Below are 17,549 nucleotides of genomic sequence, written 5' to 3' on the forward strand. Positions count from 1 at the left end.
CGAATAATTTGGTACAGAGGGAGTAAATTTTTATATTAAGAAGATGGAAATAAAGATTATAATAGTAATTACTCCCTTATTCCTAAATTATTAGTAGTTTTAACTTTTGATACATAACTTTTTGTTACATCTGGATGCATAACAGAACCTATGTACCTTGAAAATTCAAAAAAAAATTAGAATGGAGAGGGTATATATTACTCCCTTCTCAAACTATAGCTTGTTTGAGTTTTTTACCCAGGTTTGACCACTCGTCTTATTTAAAAATTTGTGCAAAATATCACTTCTTTTGTTGTGGGTTGCTTTATCAATACAAGATCTTCAAGAATAACTTATATTTGGCAATGTTTGCGTAATTTTTTAAATAAGACGAGTGGTCAAACTTAACATAAAAAAATCAAACGAACTACAATTTGAAATGGAGGCAGTAAATTACTATGAATATGAACTGTGGAAGCTATGGCCCGTCATGCAGCTTATCACTGAAGGCGTGAAACTTTTTTTTTTCGAAAGACACTGAAGGCGTGAAACTACCTACCTTGAAAACTAAAAGAGAAGTATGAGGTCTCAAAAGCAAAGAAATAAGAGTTATGTTTATAATTATAGACATGAGTTCAGTCAAACACTTACACATATGTCAAACCTAAGTTTGGAACAATGAGTTTATTCCTCTAATCACGAAGATCGTCATATTATCGATCCTCTTTACTATACATTGAAAAATGTGAAAACTACAAGTTTGCCGCACTCCGGTTATTTGTACGAACGGTTGCCGGAGCCATAAAAGATTTAAGACCATGCGTACAAACTAATGTAAGTGACGACCAATGAGACATTGGAGATTTACTTGCACGCAGCAACTAACAGCTGAGAGCTCCCATTACAGAATCCTTAAGTCATACTATTCAACACATCAGGGAAAGACCTAAGTTGCAACCGATACACAAGCGTCAATTAGTGGGGTCGTCCCCTGTATACTTCTTGTATTCAGGTTTGAGCTCATGGGTTCCTTGATTTGGCCCTCGCTTGTTGTAGACACGGAGCGTGTTCAGTATCTCCTTCAGGAACTGCTGCAGAAAAATCGAGCACAGTCAATTGGTAAGCATGATTTCGGTATAAGAAATGCAGTAGCTGTGATGGGAAAACCTATTTCATCTCTTGAGCAGAATCTGGAGAAGATGAGAAAAATACCTCAGGCTGGTTAGTTTCCTGCATTAGCTGCTTTATTGACCAATTCGGCTGCCCCTCAAAAAGCTTGAATAGTTTTTTTTCCAGTTCCCCACGATCCATCCTAGTTCTTTTCATGTCAATTTTTGTTACTGGTGGCTTCTTCTTCTCCTAACAAATAAAAATATTACATTAGTCCCTTTATCATGTCCAGGGTCATAGGACAACCTGATGGAATTTACTCAAATAATCTTGAATTTTGAAAAAAAAGGAAAATGAAACACGTTCCACTCTGGAAACGCTATCCATAGAAAGTTCATACGCAAGGTATGAGACAGAAACCCTGATTTCAGAAAAACAACATCTAGCATTTAAACAACCAATGCAACCCAGGTCCTAGGTGCAAGTACTCTCGCAGGCTACCAGCAACTGGAGCACGACCTCAGTCAGCAGCCCGCAATCGAGTCTTGCAAACCGTTCCAAAAGGGGAGTAAACTTGGATACATTAGAAAGAACAACTACCTTTTGGCCAGGATGTACCAGGCGCTCGCCAGGCATAGGTCTCATTCCTCGTCCATTGTCATCTAGAAATAACTACAAGGCGTGACAGCAAAAAGGGTCAATCCAATAGGAACACTTCATAAACAGAACACTGAAAGGTGTTACCTCTGTTTTTCTTGGTTTAACCATGGACATATTCGTCCTCTCACGGCATAACTTCCCATAGTCCATAAGATTTTCCCTGTGTGGCTTCATGTCAAATTTGTTTTCAACTTTCCCTTCACAAGCAAGTTTCCCTGTAAAAAAATAGGGGGTCATATTGTGTGGTAGAGGAAATAAACTAAGTAAATAGTTTGTAATTCAAATACTGAAAAATATGGACATTAAAACATAGTTCTGGGAATATCAGTTGAGAACAGTAAGATGTAGTTTTCGAGAAAAATGTAAGTGTAAAACAGTACCTGGAAACATTGGTAACTTTCTTTAACATTGGTTGGCATTTAATACATGATCAAGCTAAATCCTATAATATACTCAAGAGACCTCACGAAGACATATGAGCTACCTTACCTATAGCATGGTCATGCAAACACCCAAAGCTTAGTATGTTAGCTTTACACAAATACCTATCTGATAGGGTGCATGGGACATAATTTCCTGTGTCAATGAATTGGCTTTTAGGTAATATGAAGTTTGATGTATACACTATAAAACGTCAGGAGTGCACAATAAACACAAATTGAGTTACTCATACTGGAACCATCCGTCAATTGGGTGTTTACTAGAATTAAATTTAGACCGTACACTAAACATATAGAAGGATACACCAAGGAATGTGGAAAACTATATGACCCGATTAGTCAATAGGGGAACATAGCCCAAAGAGTCTCCAAAATTGCAGTCCAGTCGTCCAGTTTGTACAATCAGAACCTGGAGTATACCAATTAACCAGAAAAGACTGGAGCCCAAGGACTGCAACCATGTCTTTGTTTCTTTATAAGTATAAATTGTGCCAAGTCTTCGAATGCGGTCTAGATATCACAAAAACCCAGGCGACATATTTGGCATTCAAATGGACCGCAAAACACTCTATAAGCAATCAGAAGTGACAAGCTCTCCTTATACTGTAGACCATTTGGTGAAATTGGCTAGCATGCTACTAAGTACTAACTAAGAACTATTGGACCCAATTAGTTAATGCTATAGCCCCTCCACTCCAGTAACAAGTACTCCTTCTATCCTTAAATATATATTTGACATTTAGGATTACCTTGCCCTAAATGTCATATATTTAAGGATGGAGGTTGTATTATTTTTCATAATAAAAGGTTTATAGAACATATATTGAAGTGTTACTTTATAATATAGAAAACCAATAAGACATGTGCTTGTATCATTTAGCAATTAGCATATTACACAGCAATAAGGTTGTAACGATGTTGTCCAAGTTCAATGTTAAAATAGTTTGAAAAAATGTATGCTAAAGTGGGAGTCTTATTAAAGAGGATTTAAATAACCAAGCAGTGGTTTGCTAGAGCCTAGAACTACTAGCAACAGTTAGTGTTGACAACATTGTCTATATGAAAATTTGCACAAACGAAGATAGATAATACATGGAAACATCGTGAAGAAAATTAATCAAATACAGCTGGCTCGAACCTTGGTTAGACTCGGAAAAAATGCACATTGGCGCAAAATCACTGTGCATATTCAGAGAGTAACTCTTTGGTGTATTGCTGCTGCACCCTTGTGCCATCTCCATCTTGATCTGTTGTGTCGTTAACACCACGTAAGAAACATAGGTACCATAAGTGCTAGATATAGCATATAAAGATCTAAAACATTTTTATCGAGCAAAGTTGTCTTATAGTGACTGGAATAACTGGGGCACACTCCTGAACGATAGCGTACAGATTTCTTCTGTCTCTTTACACTAAGACACGAGCTGCATGAATCTCAACTTTTCTTCTGACCCACCTCCGTAGGCATATAAATTGATAATCAATTTCTACGTGAATATGGAGAACAAAATTCCAACTATCCAAAGACATAGATTCCCGATTGTTCCGAGAAAGAAAATCAAAAGCTCTCCGATCGATTGAAAAAACAAACAAATTGACATGTTCAGTTAAAATATCATATCTGGGGACTCTAAAATCATATAGCCCGTAGGACATACTTCAACTTCAATCCGCTGAACCTCCACGAATAATATCGGATAACTTGAAGGCGTGTTATTAGATTCAACAATCCCATCCGTCCCCACAGTTCGTTTACGTTGAAGTACAGATCGAGCACGAATCGATCGAAACGCAATGCACAGAACACCATAACACAGCGAGGCGAGGTGGGGGGAGCAGGAGGAGGCTAGCCTGGCTAGGCGCGTCGTCGTCGCGGAGGGGATCGAGGGAGAGGATGACATTGGCGACAACTGGGTTAGGGTTAGGGTTGGCACCTCCGGCGTCTGGGCCTTGCGCCGCCGCCGCCGCGGCCTCCTGCCAGGCGCGGGAGACAACGGTGGGGCACTTCATGAGCCACAAGGAGCGGTCGGCTCGCGCCATCTCCACGTACTTCGCCTCCTCCGACATCGCCGCCGGGTCGGTGGTGCCCCGGTGATCGGTTCCCCACTAGTCACTAGGGTTTAGCTTGGCCGGCTCGGGTAAGCGGTTCGGGTGATGGGGGCGGGAGGGCGGCTTGCAGTTGCAGGTCGGTGGGATCGTTTGTCGAGGAGAGGAAGGGAGAAGACGACAGACATGAGACTAGGAGGAGGCGTTCAGTGCAAAACTGGGCTCCATCACGCAAAACCTGATGCAGATCGTAAGTGGGCTGGCCCGTGTAAACTAACTTTTTGGCCCACAATTTACTCTACCCCTAGTTTAATTTCTTTTCATTTTTGCCGCTTACGTGGAATCAGTCCTTTTTGGTGCGTGTGCTGAAGTGGTCGGTTCGGACGAGTTAAAGCTTATTGACTCCATAAATATCAATAAAGGCGAGTTTCGGTGCATAATCTCATTATTTTAAATTATACAGTTTATTATTACTATTTACTTGTGCATTTAAATTGTTGGAGTTGAATGAAAACTTTAGATGTATAATCTTAAGTAACTATTGTTGAACACTAGAAACAGAGTTCGAATAGATGATAGGCTAATAGGATCGGTAAAAGTCGAGTGATTGTTTGTCACTCGTGAGCCTTATAGGAATTGATTGTTTACTTTCTACAATCACTATAAGGATCATGGACGGATCGGGTTACTAGTTTCAACTAGTTTCATGGTATCGGCTCAAAAAAAACTAGTTTCATGGTAGAAATCCGTCTGTGTTGATAAAATTTGTTAAGGTCGCAGTGTGTGGTAGTGTTAATTAAGTGTTTAAAAGTACTAGCCACATATCGTAAATATGGTACGCAGCAAGCCTAGTAACCAATCGGCTCGACAAGTGGACATACCTCCCACTCTCTTTTAGAAATAGGATGAATAAAATGTATAAGATGGAACTTGTACGCTACGCCACGACTATGAGGGACGAGGTCTGGAGCCTTATAGCTGGGGAGAGTGGCCATAATCCACGAACCGGAATGAAAGGTAAAAGGTTGCTTGAAAATGACTCAACAGTGCTCCAAGCGTGTGTGTTAGGTTTACCTTGCAAGGATTGAAAATCGGTTCGAATTGTTCCGCTGCTCATGGATATTGAGACTGCTTAATCTCTATAGCACATAGAGTAAGAAGTGGAACAAATATGATACTTAATCTTGTTGGATGAAAATAATTTCTCTACCATGCTTGAATAGATAGGTGCAAATCTAGAATGGTTAATCCAACTAGAATCTGAAAGCTAAAACTTGAAAATAAAGACCTACTCTTTGTTGCTTTTCAGCAAAAGAAAATCCAGAGCCTCTGAGTATTAATATACTCAGTCTTGCTTCTGACTTTGTTTTCAGGCAACTCTTGGAATACTTGGTGAGATTTACGTCATGTACGGGCTTCGTCATGATGTCATATATTGACGCTAGTTATCGTTTTCTTTCTGCTGTTTATAAACTCTAGAGAACTTATCTACTTTCAAAATTTCTGAGGTACCCTGTTCGAATCCTCAAACTCAGTTTATATTAACATTTACTATTGAAGTTAGTGTTATAAAATTTGTGGTTATATATTTGGGCTCACTTTCGAGTGCGGTATGTTGTTTCAATCCGAAATTCAGTGGTGTTATCGGGATTTTACCCGACAGACTGTCAAATTATTCCGTTTGAAGTACGTATTAGTTATTTCTTCTATAATAGTTAGATTTAACATACTTTAGTCGGATTAATTTTGACGTTCTACCAGATGCGGGGCGGGGGGTGCGGGGGCGGCAACAGTGAGTATATTAGTCTATTGCAAATGAAAACGATTGTGTGCGCAGGTTTTGCTTGTGAAAATAATTGAAATGTAAATAACCTTTATGCAGCATAAGGTTGTTAAAAAGAACTCTAGACATCGCCAAGGCCGGTATCTAATATTTTTAGAGCTTCTTGACCATTTCCATAGTTCCGATTGTTGCCTTGCCCGTGATTGTTCTATACTACCGTATCGAAATTGGATGCTCCTGCTCCCACGTGTTTCAAGCTGTTCCCTCAATTCAGCATTCGCTTTGCGAAAAGGCCTGTAGTCTGGTGATTATAAAAGTCTCGGTATCATCTGAGTTTCTGGGTTCGACTCTCCATGAGAGCGAATATTTTGGGATTTAGCGGCAATGTGTATTCAGTGGTAGGCGATGTTCCCATCGATAACGAGATGCCTGTGTGACTTCATTAATCTCGAAAATTTGTCGGCTCAGTCTTCGAAGATGCTCATAGGGGTAGAATTTGCGTACGTATATTTATAGGAGTGTGAATGCACATGTATTGTGAGTGTCTTAGTTGTACTGTGTAAACTTAGAGAGAAAAATTCAGCATGCACCTTTCAGTTGGGTTTGCGCGTACGGATGTATAGAATGGTCCACATTGCCGAGAAGGAAGATGCCATCAAAAAGCTTCCAGAAAAAAAATACTTCAAGCGTAGACTCTGAACTAATCAGACGTGTCGCTTCGTCGGTCTAGCCGGCACGATGCTCGTGCCGCGTAGCCAATCCAGAGATTACACCACCACCCCGCGTAGGCGTAGCGCAATGCGCAACGGCAGTCCGGCACAGCCTGGAGGGAACGCCGCGCCGGCGGCGACTCGTCCGATCCTCCTTTCTCCTCCGGCTCCGCAGGCACCCCACCAAACCCACCGGCCCACCAGGCCACCACGCATCTTCCTCGCCTCGCGGCTCGCGCGCCCGCTGGCCGCTGTCCTCGCGCGTTCCGTCCCATACCGCCCGTCCACCCCCAGCCAGCCCCGGAGCCCCCAAACCCCCCCCCCCCCCCCCCCCCCCCCCCCCCCCCCCCCGCCGCAAGGCCGCAACCAAAGCTCTCCGTTTCCCCACGCTTCTCCAATCCCGCTCCTCCGGCCCTCCTTCCAGTTCCAGAGCCATCTCAGGCGACGACCCTCGCCGCGGCGCCCCAATCTAGGGTTCCCCTTTCCCGCCGCGGGCCGGATCGCGCTCGGGGGGAGCCCCCGCGATGCTGCCGTGCGCGAGGTCGGTGCTGCGCAGGAGGGGGCTGGCGTCGTCCCTCCTGCGGAGGTGCGGCGGGGAGGTCGAGTGCGCCCCCGGCACCGGGGAGGCGCTCACCAATGCCAGGTGCGCGAGCACGCTTTCCGCGCTCGGCGGCGGGCGCGTGCTCTGGCGCGGCGGCCGGTGGGCCGATACGTGGGCCGGCGCGATGGGCGCGGGGCGACTGGCGCGCGCGCAGACCAGGGGCTTCCTCGGATGTGGCGACGGGGAGGAGGGGAGCGTGCTCTCCAAGGTCTACGAGGAGAGGCGCGTGATGGGGTATGTGGTCAATCGAGCGAGTTGCCTTGTTGTAGCTGTTCTGGTGTTGTAATATGGAAATAGTTGGTGATTGTGGTGTTGCTTCGGTTGCTTTTGTTGAGCTCAGGTACTCGCCGGAGCAAATGTTTGCGGTTGTCGCTGCAGTGGACCTCTACGAGGACTTTGTGCCTTGGTGCCAGCGGTCCAGGATTATCAGGCGTCACGATGACGGCTCATTCGATGCGGACCTCGAGATCGGATTCAAGTTCCTTGTTGAAAGCTATGTTTCTCATGTGGAGATGGAGAAGCCCAAGTATATCAAGGTGAGGGTTGTGTAATACTGTAATGAACTTGCTGTTGCATGCGTAAGCACTGTAAGTAATTGTAGAAACAGCCTATTTCAAGGTTCATCATACACAGGACAGGACAACTGACCTGTTATGGTTAGCTGCTGATTGCTTGCCATGCTTATGTATAGCCAGTAGCATAATTTATCTGCCTGCGATACTACTAGCAGGACTTGGTTGTTGTTTGTAATGTTGAGCTGCAAATGGATATATCTTCGAATGAAGTATTTATTATAGGCATTACCTGTCATAACCGACTCCTTTCTTGTTTAACTGATACTTGTGCTTCTAGCCAGGTTTCGTGTTTGGTTGGCATAATTTCGTATGAAACTGATTCTAAAGTTACTTATATGTTTCTGTTAATATGTTATTAGTTCTGGTTACTTCTTTTCATCAATTGGGTATAATTGTTGGCTGGATTTACCTTATACCCCTAATGTCCTTTGTGGAAGTTAAAATTTCCTGTTAAAATTGTCAATACTCAATTATTATACTTTTATGGCCATATCGTTACTTGATAGTTAATTATTTCCCTACGCTGATACGCTATTGTTCAGCCAAGTGATGGACAGATCTCAAAAATGGTACCTCAGCTGATGTAGCAATAAGTGCCCATTTGGTGTTAGGCAATCATTGTTAGGAATGTCAATCTATTTGTCACTGGATTAAAATTCACATAGATTAATCTGAGCATGTCTTCTAGATTAGGAAAAAGTTCATTTTTGACCCCTCAACTATTGTGTTTGGCCAACTTTGACCCCCAACTACAAAAACGGACACAATTAACACCCTAACTTCTAATACCGGGCAACTTTGACACCTGCGCTCGGTTTAGCTGGTTTTGGGCTGACGTGGAGCGGGTTTGACCCGCCACGCTGGCAAAGACCGCCAGGCGTGGATCTAAGTCAGCAGGTTGGAGAGGTTCTGCCTGAGCGGGATGCTCCCAGGCTAACGCCGCCGTGCTGTGGTGCCGTTCAGGAGGTAGGCGAAGTCCGGCGAGGCGACGGCGACGCGGGCCGCGGTCGAGGAACGGCCACAGCCTGTCCCTGCCGCCCGCGGGTACCACCGCCGGCCCCGCGCTCCTCATCCCCTACAACCTCCTCTGCTCCGCCTGGCATGCTAGCGAGCTCCGCCTCGCCTCCAGCGTGCTCCTCGAGATGCGGGACAGGGGCGTGACTCTCGATGGCCGCGGCGGGGGTCAAGCACGTGGCGCGCACCAGGAAATAGGCGTCGGTGGCAGTACTCACCGGCGCCAGGAAACCGTGAAGTTAGTAGAGATCGACGATATCCGCACTCCGCACCTCCTCCACGGTAGCGAGGATCCGCACCACCATGGATTTGATCTTCCCACGCTGCGTTGAGCTCTGCAGTACTCACCAGCTCGCTGCTCGCGCCCGCCCGCCTCCCACCCGCCTTGATGGGCGGCGGGCTCAAGCTCTCGCCCGCCCGCCTCCCGCCGCCCGCTCGCGGCGCGCTCGCGGCGGCCGCGGATGGCTCTGGCGCACGACCTGGACCAGGACTCGGCGAAGGGCCCCGGGGAGGACACGAACGCAGCCGCCGAGCTCTCTTTCTCCCCCGAGCTCACCACCACCGCCGAGCTCTCTCTCTCTCTCTCTCTCTCTTTCTCTCTCTCTCTCTCTCCCCCGAGCTCTCCTCTTCCTCTGCTTCTTCTCCGTAGCGGACGAGCTGGACCAGCCGCAGGAGGAATGGGAGGACCGGAGGAGTGGAGGAGCAGGGGACGAGGCGGCCCCATGGAGGAGCAGGAGCAGCCGGATCTGCTCGCTCACAGAGCTGGACGACGACGCCACCGTCGGCTCATGCCGCAGGTGCTCCTCTGCTCACCCGCCCACCTACGTCGTGCTCCGCTCGAGCGGCGGCGCCGACGGCCCCGCCTGCCACTGGCTCTACGACACGCTCCTCTTCCCCGACCCGGACCTCCGCCTCGCCTCTGCCTCGCTGCAGCCCGTATGGCAGGCTGCCGCCGCCGCCGCCGTGAGCTTGGCGAGCCTGTATGGCAGGGCGCGTGCGTCGCCGCCGTCGAGCTCGAGAAGGCGTGGACCGGCGGCGGGCGAGCGGCGCGGGCGTTGACCGGCGACATGCTCAAGATGCAGGGGAGGGCCACTCCGACGGCAGGGGACGGCAGGCAGCGGGGGTGGACAGCGGCGGCGGAGGGACAGAGAGAGAGAGAGAGAGAGATGCTTGAGCTCGGCGGTCCCCTTTAGACCCGCCGCATCGGAGTTGGCGGTCTTCACCAGCTTGGCGGGTCAAACCCGCTCCACGTCAGCCCAAAACCAGCTAAATCGAGCGCAGGTGTCAAAGTTGCCCGGTATTAGAAGTTCGGGTGTTAATTGTGCCCGGTTTTATAGTTGGGGGTCAAAGTTGGCCGAACGCAATAGTTGAGGGGTCAAAAATAGACTTTTTCCTATTAAGTGTTCATGGTTTGTATGTCTTCTAGATTAAGTCTTCTAGATCAAAAGATAGTTTGGCTATGAATTTAGAGGTTGCATGCCTGCATGTACAAAACCATTAGAAAACAAAGTGCCTTCAGATGTGAATCAGTTTACCAATCGTCTGCTTTCTGTTGAATAGCTTGGATGACCTGTTCCTGTAAGTAAACTGCAATTTTTATTGTGAAACTAGTTTATTCTTTGCAACTAAGATGATATATGATACAATTTTTGGATGATTGAAGTGTGTCTGATTGTGCCACAGAAAATATTGTTCTAGGTCTCTAGAATTATGGATTTTCTGTACCTGTAGCATCAGCTGACATCTGGAGTACATTTATTTTTCATCTTAGGACATTCCCAGTGCTACTTTTATAGGAGTTTCATGCACATTAAATACAATGACACATCAGCTAATTTGGGCAGAAACTTTAATAGGAGAGAGAAGGAAGTAAGGAACCAGTTTCTTCTAGATGAAAACAGCTTGACATGAATACCTACTCTTGATGAGTCATGAAATTAAATGCCATGTGGAGTCTATGAAACAACGATGTGAGACTATGCATTGGAGGGGTGGTTTCAAACACCATTTCACTTTCTTCTTGCTGATGTGGCAGTCTTGGAAACATCAATATGAAACCCTCCAGTGTGATTATCCTTGTTGTTCCCTGTTGTTTTCAATATCATAGTGGCAGTTTCCTTTTTTCGAAAGAATCTGCTATTGTAGTTTCTTCTAGTGTTATATCTATTTTGTGTCCACCATATTTTGCCTGTGCATGAGAAAATTAAAATAGTTGTTTTACAATTCTGACTGGTTTCGCCTATATGCAGACGTCAGCATCTGAAAGTGGACTTTTTGATCATTTGATAAATGTTTGGGAATTTAAACCTGGTCCTGTTCCTGGGACCTGTGACCTCTACTTCTTAGTCGATTTCAAATTTCAATCACCACTGTATCGTCAGGTAAAATGAGCTTCTAATGATATCACACATCTATTTACTCATCATGCGGCTGCTGTTTCTCTTACAATCTATCTTTCTGATCGCAGGTTGCATCAATGTTCTTCAAGGAAGTCGTTTCACGGCTAGTGAGCTCATTTAGTGATCGGTGTTTTAGAATATATGGACCTCCCGTACCAGTGCTTGAAAATACTTATGGACAAGGAAGATGATGGATCTGTTATAAATCCAATTTTGAAGGATTTGCCCTTCGTGGATCCCTGGAGGATTCCTTGTAGTCAACGCATAATCCTTCCCCTGACAAGCAGGCATTGTGCCATTTAGGGTGCTATCAGGCGAGAGATTGTCTTGAGGAAATCAGCCGCTGTTGAGTTTTCATTCTTTGGCTATTTCTGAGGTTATTTTTTTCATGTATTACTAAATCAGTTTCCCATGTGTAACAAGGAAATGGCCATTTCTCACGATTATTTACCCAGTCTACAGATTATGATGAAAAGGTCTGTTTGTTGAAGCATATGTCCATTATAAACTCTTTGGGCACTGTATATGTTACACCTTTCTCTAGAAATTAGCATCAAGAGACCATGTTTATGAACATGCACTCGCCATGGAGAGCATTTCTACCAAAAATATGTGCTGTTCGTCTATTGATGAATTAATAAAATTACATGTTTATGAATTAACGGCAAATGCCATTTTGATTTATAAATTGAGCAGCGGCCTAACTACTTGATCTGGGTTTAGATCCGCGAAGAATTCCCGAGAACAGGAGAAGCAAAAGCAGGTCATCAAAGCTTAGCCTGTTGTTGCTGATGATCTCGGCATTTTAGTACAAAAATTAAGTTTCTCCTTTTTTTCTGGCCGGTATATTACGGGAGTTCAACAGAAGTGTTGAATCGTATATATACGGTACAAAAAGAATAGCGGAATTGTTGTAGTATTATAGAAAGAAAAAGAAAAACTAAATTAATCTGACGCAGCTAGCCAGCTCAGAGCTTGCACAAGCAAAATGTGTAGGACCGAATCCTCGCCAACCGCGTTTGCACGATTTTCTCCTGCAATCGGCGCTGCGGCAGCGTCTAGCTCTTGCATCCGCCGCACGCGCCGGTTCCCACGAGGCCGGAGATCAAGCTCGCCAGCCTCCGGCCCGCCGCGCCCTGCCTGACTGCGTCAATGTCTCCCCCGATCGAGCACTCGGCCGCCGATCCCTCCTCACCGCTGCCCGGCGCGCACCACGCGCCCGGCGTGACGCCGTCCAGCGGGCGCCGCAGCACCTCCTCGTCTATCCTCTGCAGCAGCGCCTCGTCGTCGCCGAACCGCCCGGCGAAGGCGGCCCCGCTGCCCACCAGGGCGTCGTACCGCGACCGCAGGTCCATCCCCTGCGGCAGCGGCACATCGAACCGGACGCTGTGGTTGACGGTGCCGTCCCTGAAGCGCGGCGAGTTGGCCATGACCGTCTGGAAGTAGAACTCCGCGGCGTCCAGCGTGTTGCTGAAGTACATGAGCAGCGTCCGCGGCAGGTTGTCCGGCGCCGCCACGCAGTGCTCGACGAACGCCCGGCTCAGTATCGGCCAGGGAGAACCTGATGCAATCAAATCAAATGCGCCGTCAGAGAAATGCTGCGGATTTGCAGTGGAATACAGACAGAGAGGGCTCTAGTATTTGGTTATTACCCCTGAAGAGCTCGAACGCGTCAGGCTTCTCCCGGTGCCCGGACGAAATGGAGAGCTTGGCGTTGGTGCTCTGCAGGAGATTCTGGTCGAGGACGACCACGTGATGGCTCTCGGAATCGGCCCTGTGATCGATGAAGCTGACGTCCCTCGGCACCGAGGAGAATGCGTGGAGCAGGTCTGCAGATAGAGGGCCACCAACCGTCAGCGGCACGACACGATGGCATGGAATCAGAAACGGACCAGGCAGGCACATGACGTGACAGCCTGAAACACCCACCGTCCTGCGTCACGAGCGGGTAGTCCGCGGCGCCGAGCGTGACGAGCCAGTCCCAGTCCGCGCCGACCCGGAGCAGGACGGCCGCGCCGCGGAGCACCGCCGCGACGGCGGACGGTCCGCGGCCGTCGAGGGCGTCCCCCCGGCCGACGACGTGCACGTTCCCGTACTCGACGAACGCCCGCTCCGACCGGACGTAGCTGGCCAGCCTCGCGCGCTCGTACGCGCCGGCGCCGGCGTCCAGGTGGAGCAGGTACAGGTTGCGCGGGTGGTAGGCGGCCTTGAGCAGCCGCGTCACCCGGACGAAGTCCCCGTGCCCGCCGGTGATGTAGTACGCGAGCACCGGCGGGTACCCGGGGCCCTTCCTCGGCGCCAGCGCCTCCGCAGCCGACGGCGACGGCGACTCGGCGTCCGGGCTGTAGGGGTCGTCGTACCCGTACGCCGCTGGGTGGAGGAGCGAGCTCGACACGTAGCTGAGCACCAGCAGGCTGGTGGTCAGCGCGGCCAGCGTTGCGAGCGCCGACCACGGCGAGCACGCCGTGAGCCAGGAAGAATGAGCCATCACGGGGCGCGGAGAGCTTGGGAATTGGAGGGGATTCCTGCCTGGCCGTGAGCCCGTGGGTGGTGGGTGATGCGCGGGGGAGCGGGTGCTCCTGCAGTCCTGCTATGCTACTAGTAGTTTGCAAGTGTCAACGACGCTCGAGCTGGCAACTGAATTCTTTTCAAGAAAAAAATAGAGCTGGCAGCTTAGTTTGGCTGGGATCGTGGAGGAGCAAACATAAGCCCTGACGCAATGATGGGCGGCGAGTATTAAAAATCCGGCACGACGGAACGGCAGGATATCTTTCTCGTTTTCTGTTGCCGCGCTACGCGCAGCGGCGCAGGGCAGGGCATATGGAGACACGAACCGCTGCGCCACCGGAGGACGTGCGCCCAAGCAAGGACGAGCCGGCGGACAGCGGAAGAAATGGTACAGTATGATAGGCGAACGGAAGGTACGGACCACGGAGGCAAGCGACGACGCGTCGGGCGGAACCTTTCAATCATTGCCGGAACGCAGGCTCGGCGGATCCGGGCATCCGGCGGCCCGCCCCGCACGATGAAAGTGACAAAGGTTTGAAAATTGTGATGATGATGATGAAGGAAAACAGGTGCAAGAGATGCAGATTGTTCCTTAAAAAAAAGGAAATAGAAAGAGATGCAGATTGTACCCAAGTTTCGTGAGTTCAGAGCGTACGGTTTGCGCTGAATTTTACGGAATACCTTTACTCCTATACGCCGTGGAGTGGGAGTCCTGAGAGCAACCGGTCGCTCTCCGGTCGACACGTCACGGAGGGAGGACGCCCGACGTTGGCCCTCGATTTGCAGTTCCGTCGTTTCCCGCGACGCTCTTGCTGCGCGTGGGCCGCGCCAGTCTGCCGCACCGCCTCCCCTCCGTGTGGAGCTCACTGCTGCCACAGCGCCTCGCCTGCGCTTGGGTGCCGCCGGGGTCCCCTCGCCCAGTCCTCCGCTCCCTCACAATTCTCTCCGTCTTGCTCCTGTTCTTGTTCTGCCGCCGCCACTAGAGACCTAGGGTTAGGGATTCCTCGCCGCTCATCAGACCAGCCCCTCCTTCTTCACTGGGGGATTGGCCGCGCCTCTACCCAGCAGCGGGCTGCAGCCCGCGGAGGTGGCCCCTGGGTCGGCAGGTGGGGCGGACGAATCTACTCGGCGGGCGACGCGCGTGGAGCCGCACGCGGCGCAACGCCAAGAGGTGGGGCGGTGGCGGGGGCCGGTGCCATGCCAGTGATGGGGCGGCTGCGAGGGCCACTGCGGAGCGGCACTACGGCGGTCCGAGGGTTCGTAGTCCAGGGGCGACGGAGACTTGGTGGATCGGCCCACGCAGCGCTGGGCATATGGCACTCCTGCGGCCGGAGCAGCCGCGGCCGATCCAACCCGCAGATAGGTTCGTGCTCCGCCGTTAGCTGCTTTCCTAGGGTCTCCGAGGCGGGTTCGTGCTGCTGCTTCGGACGGACGCCGTTCACTGATTGCCTGTGCTGACTGGATCGGGTTCGTCCTGCTGCTGTTCGCCATGTGTGAACAGAACAGATGCCGCCTCCCTGACCGGGCTTCTCCGTCCTCGCCTCCATCTGCATCTCTGCTTCAGTTCTCCCCTCCCCCTGTTCCAGTTGCTCTCCCGGTTGATTGCCCCCGCTGTCACCGCTGTGAACATATGTTTTGTTCATCCGATAGCCCGTTCTCCCTAAAAACCAATTTTAGGATGCCTACTCGCATAATTACAAGATTTGGATTAACAAGATCACAAAGTGTGACTGTATTGCTGATTAGGATAGGAATCACCTGCGTGACCATTATTTGTCCATAAATATTCCAAATTGTTCCTAATAATTTCTTTGCTACCACTTTCTGGATTACCCATTCACCTCAAGGCAGCCTGTCTTGTGTCTTTCTGCTACATGAAACAGGGACACACCACATTTGGTTTGTCCCAGCAGTAATGGTGTGGTAATTTGTCTCATGGGGCTTCAGCTTATATGTTTGTAGGTACCTTTGTGTTTTCTATATTTAATCAAAACGTCTTTTCTGCAGATTCAACAAGAGTACTCAGCATAGAGATATTGTTTAGTACAAAATATCGAGGACCATTTCTATCCTGATCTGGTAATAATACATAATCTCTATCTTGATCTGGTAATAATACATAATCGGTACATCTATTGTTCTATGAGTGGAAGTCAACATTTGCTACCCTATAAAGTCTGCATCCGTATTTTCCTTCTATTTAGTGGATCAGATTTCAAGGTTATATTTGTCCTTTGTCTTACAAATTAATTCCAGCCTTCGAAGTGGTACCTAACAAGTAATCTACAAAGTGGTCATCCCTAGGTCTACCAGTTCTATAAGCATTCAAGCAAAAATTCTTTAGTTGTGGTTCATTCTCATGACAGGAAAAGAAAAATGTTTGCAGGGATGAATCATACTGCATGGTCAGCATATCCTTCTGTTTGATGGACTAAATAAATGACCCCATGATTCATTTTTCTAACTTCTTTCTCCTCTTCTTGGTGAGAGTTTATATCAATTTCATATGGATTTCAGTTCCTATATCATTGTACTGAATCATTACAAAGGGATTTTGGATCATCATTGCATGATCGTGTTGATCTGATATTTTTGTTTGTCATTGATTGCACAATCTTATCCCAGATCAATTTAGGTTAACATAGTTGTGCCATCTTCATGTGACATGAAAGAAATATAAAAATTGAACTCACTTGGCTGCCCCCTGCATATATATCATAGTACAAATAGGGCTGATAGCACAGCATACAAAAATAGTTCATTATATTTCCCCTTGCGCCACATTATTCTTCCAACCCTCCTATATCCTGCTATTTTTTTGTTGTATGTTCACAGCAGTATATCATAGTGTGCTGAACTTAGCAATGCCAAAGTGCACGCATAACGAAGCTTCATCATGTCAAGTTTATATTATAGCAATTCCCCTTTATTGTTCAATACAATCGACACTACCATGAAGTCTCATACTAATAGAGCAGCATGAAAGCTGAATCATTTGCAATGGCCACTTAAGTTCAGCGAAGCAATCAACTTGCTATGTACTACCAATTATCGTTGATTGGATTCGTATCTGATGTCCTGTCTGGCCAACTTAGATGCTATAACCTTGCTTCTTTTGCATTCAACAAGAAAGAGAATTGGTAGTCCACTGTCATGGTACCCGAGTTTGATTGAATAGCTCTATTTGTAGGTTATAGTACGCCAATATCAATCCATTGCTGCTTACAGTTACATTGCTTCAAATGTGCATTGCCAATCACAGATATTCTGATTATGTTCGTGCTAATCTTCTTTGTTCATTGAATGCTTCAGGTAGGGAAGTAAGCACAGTACTTTGTACTAAGAGCCTTTGAGATGATCAGAATAAAGAAGAAACAACACTACATCATGGCAGCTGACATCAGTTTTACTTGGGTGAACCTTCAGTGTAGATGTACTTTTACGTCGTGCCTATGCGATAGTGCCGTACCTGGACATTGGATATTATGCTTTCAGAATTTTGGTTGGCATTCGTTATTGGATATTATGTTTTCTCATAGTTAACCGAATCAGTACACGCTGCCAACCATTTGTTTGCTGGATACATCATTTAGCATCACATCATCATACCCCTATACGGGCGCGGCGAAGCGCGCAGATCATCCTAGTTTGATCAGATACACCAGGCGAAGTGGTGCGTAGCATGCACAATTGAACATGCTCAGTGGTCGTCCAGAACGAAACT

General features: G+C 48.0%; 3 protein-coding genes and 1 long non-coding RNA gene across 5 annotated transcripts; 2 read left to right on the plus strand and 2 right to left on the minus strand.

The window, feature by feature from the left end:
* Positions 1–569: 569 nt before the first annotated feature.
* Positions 570–4,410, minus strand: LOC120708206 (general transcription factor IIF subunit 2-like). 2 transcript variants are annotated; one of them, XM_039993333.1, is made up of 6 exons: positions 4,041–4,410; positions 3,328–3,436; positions 1,834–1,964; positions 1,690–1,761; positions 1,192–1,338; positions 570–1,067 (listed from the first exon to the last, which is right to left on the minus strand). In XM_039993333.1, exons 1-6 carry the CDS (start codon positions 4,254–4,256, stop codon positions 951–953), a joined length of 792 nt encoding a protein of 263 aa, XP_039849267.1. In that variant the 5' UTR covers positions 4,257–4,410; the 3' UTR covers positions 570–950. The 2 variants fall into 2 exon arrangements, with proteins under 2 accessions (XP_039849267.1, XP_039849266.1); XM_039993332.1 differs by having other exon boundaries at positions 570–1,070; positions 4,041–4,408.
* Positions 4,411–7,075: 2,665 nt separating this feature from the next.
* On the plus strand, positions 7,076–11,891 carry LOC120708208 (coenzyme Q-binding protein COQ10 homolog B, mitochondrial-like). The gene is made up of 4 exons (XM_039993335.1): positions 7,076–7,563; positions 7,670–7,865; positions 11,168–11,299; positions 11,386–11,891. The coding sequence occupies exons 1-4, from the start codon at positions 7,253–7,255 to the stop codon at positions 11,506–11,508; spliced, it is 762 nt and encodes a 253-aa protein (XP_039849269.1). The 5' UTR covers positions 7,076–7,252; the 3' UTR covers positions 11,509–11,891.
* Positions 11,892–12,152: 261 nt separating this feature from the next.
* Positions 12,153–14,278, minus strand: LOC120708209 (beta-glucuronosyltransferase GlcAT14A-like). The gene is made up of 3 exons (XM_039993336.1): positions 13,247–14,278; positions 12,970–13,146; positions 12,153–12,878 (listed from the first exon to the last, which is right to left on the minus strand). The coding sequence occupies exons 1-3, from the start codon at positions 13,803–13,805 to the stop codon at positions 12,376–12,378; spliced, it is 1,239 nt and encodes a 412-aa protein (XP_039849270.1). The 5' UTR covers positions 13,806–14,278; the 3' UTR covers positions 12,153–12,375.
* A 350-nt stretch (positions 14,279–14,628) lies between these two features.
* On the plus strand, positions 14,629–17,408 carry LOC120708210. The gene is made up of 2 exons (XR_005689272.1): positions 14,629–16,308; positions 17,138–17,408. It is a non-coding gene; the product is annotated as an uncharacterized LOC120708210 (long non-coding RNA).
* The last annotated feature ends 141 nt before the right edge of the window (positions 17,409–17,549 follow it).

Source organism: Panicum virgatum, chromosome 5K (genome assembly GCF_016808335.1).
Source record: "Panicum virgatum strain AP13 chromosome 5K, P.virgatum_v5, whole genome shotgun sequence".
NCBI lineage: Eukaryota > Viridiplantae > Streptophyta > Magnoliopsida > Poales > Poaceae > Panicum > Panicum virgatum.

Coding starts and splice junctions, on each gene's coding strand:
- LOC120708206 (XM_039993332.1), bottom strand. CDS start 4,256: ATGTCGGAGGAGGCGAAGTACGTGGAGATGGCGCGAGCCGACCGCTCC. Junction 1,965..3,327: donor TTTTTCCGAGTCTAACCAAG/GTTCGAGCCAGC, acceptor ATTTTTTTACAG/GGAAACTTGCTTGTGAAGGG. Junction 1,762..1,833: donor TTAAACCAAGAAAAACAGAG/GTAACACCTTTC, acceptor CACGCCTTGTAG/TTATTTCTAGATGACAATGG.
- LOC120708208 (XM_039993335.1), top strand. CDS start 7,253: ATGCTGCCGTGCGCGAGGTCGGTGCTGCGCAGGAGGGGGCTGGCGTCG. Junction 7,564..7,669: donor GAGGAGAGGCGCGTGATGGG/GTATGTGGTCAA, acceptor TGTTGAGCTCAG/GTACTCGCCGGAGCAAATGT. Junction 11,300..11,385: donor AATCACCACTGTATCGTCAG/GTAAAATGAGCT, acceptor TTCTGATCGCAG/GTTGCATCAATGTTCTTCAA.
- LOC120708209 (XM_039993336.1), bottom strand. CDS start 13,805: ATGGCTCATTCTTCCTGGCTCACGGCGTGCTCGCCGTGGTCGGCGCTC. Junction 13,147..13,246: donor CCCGCTCGTGACGCAGGACG/GTGGGTGTTTCA, acceptor CTCTATCTGCAG/ACCTGCTCCACGCATTCTCC. Junction 12,879..12,969: donor CGCGTTCGAGCTCTTCAGGG/GTAATAACCAAA, acceptor TGATTGCATCAG/GTTCTCCCTGGCCGATACTG.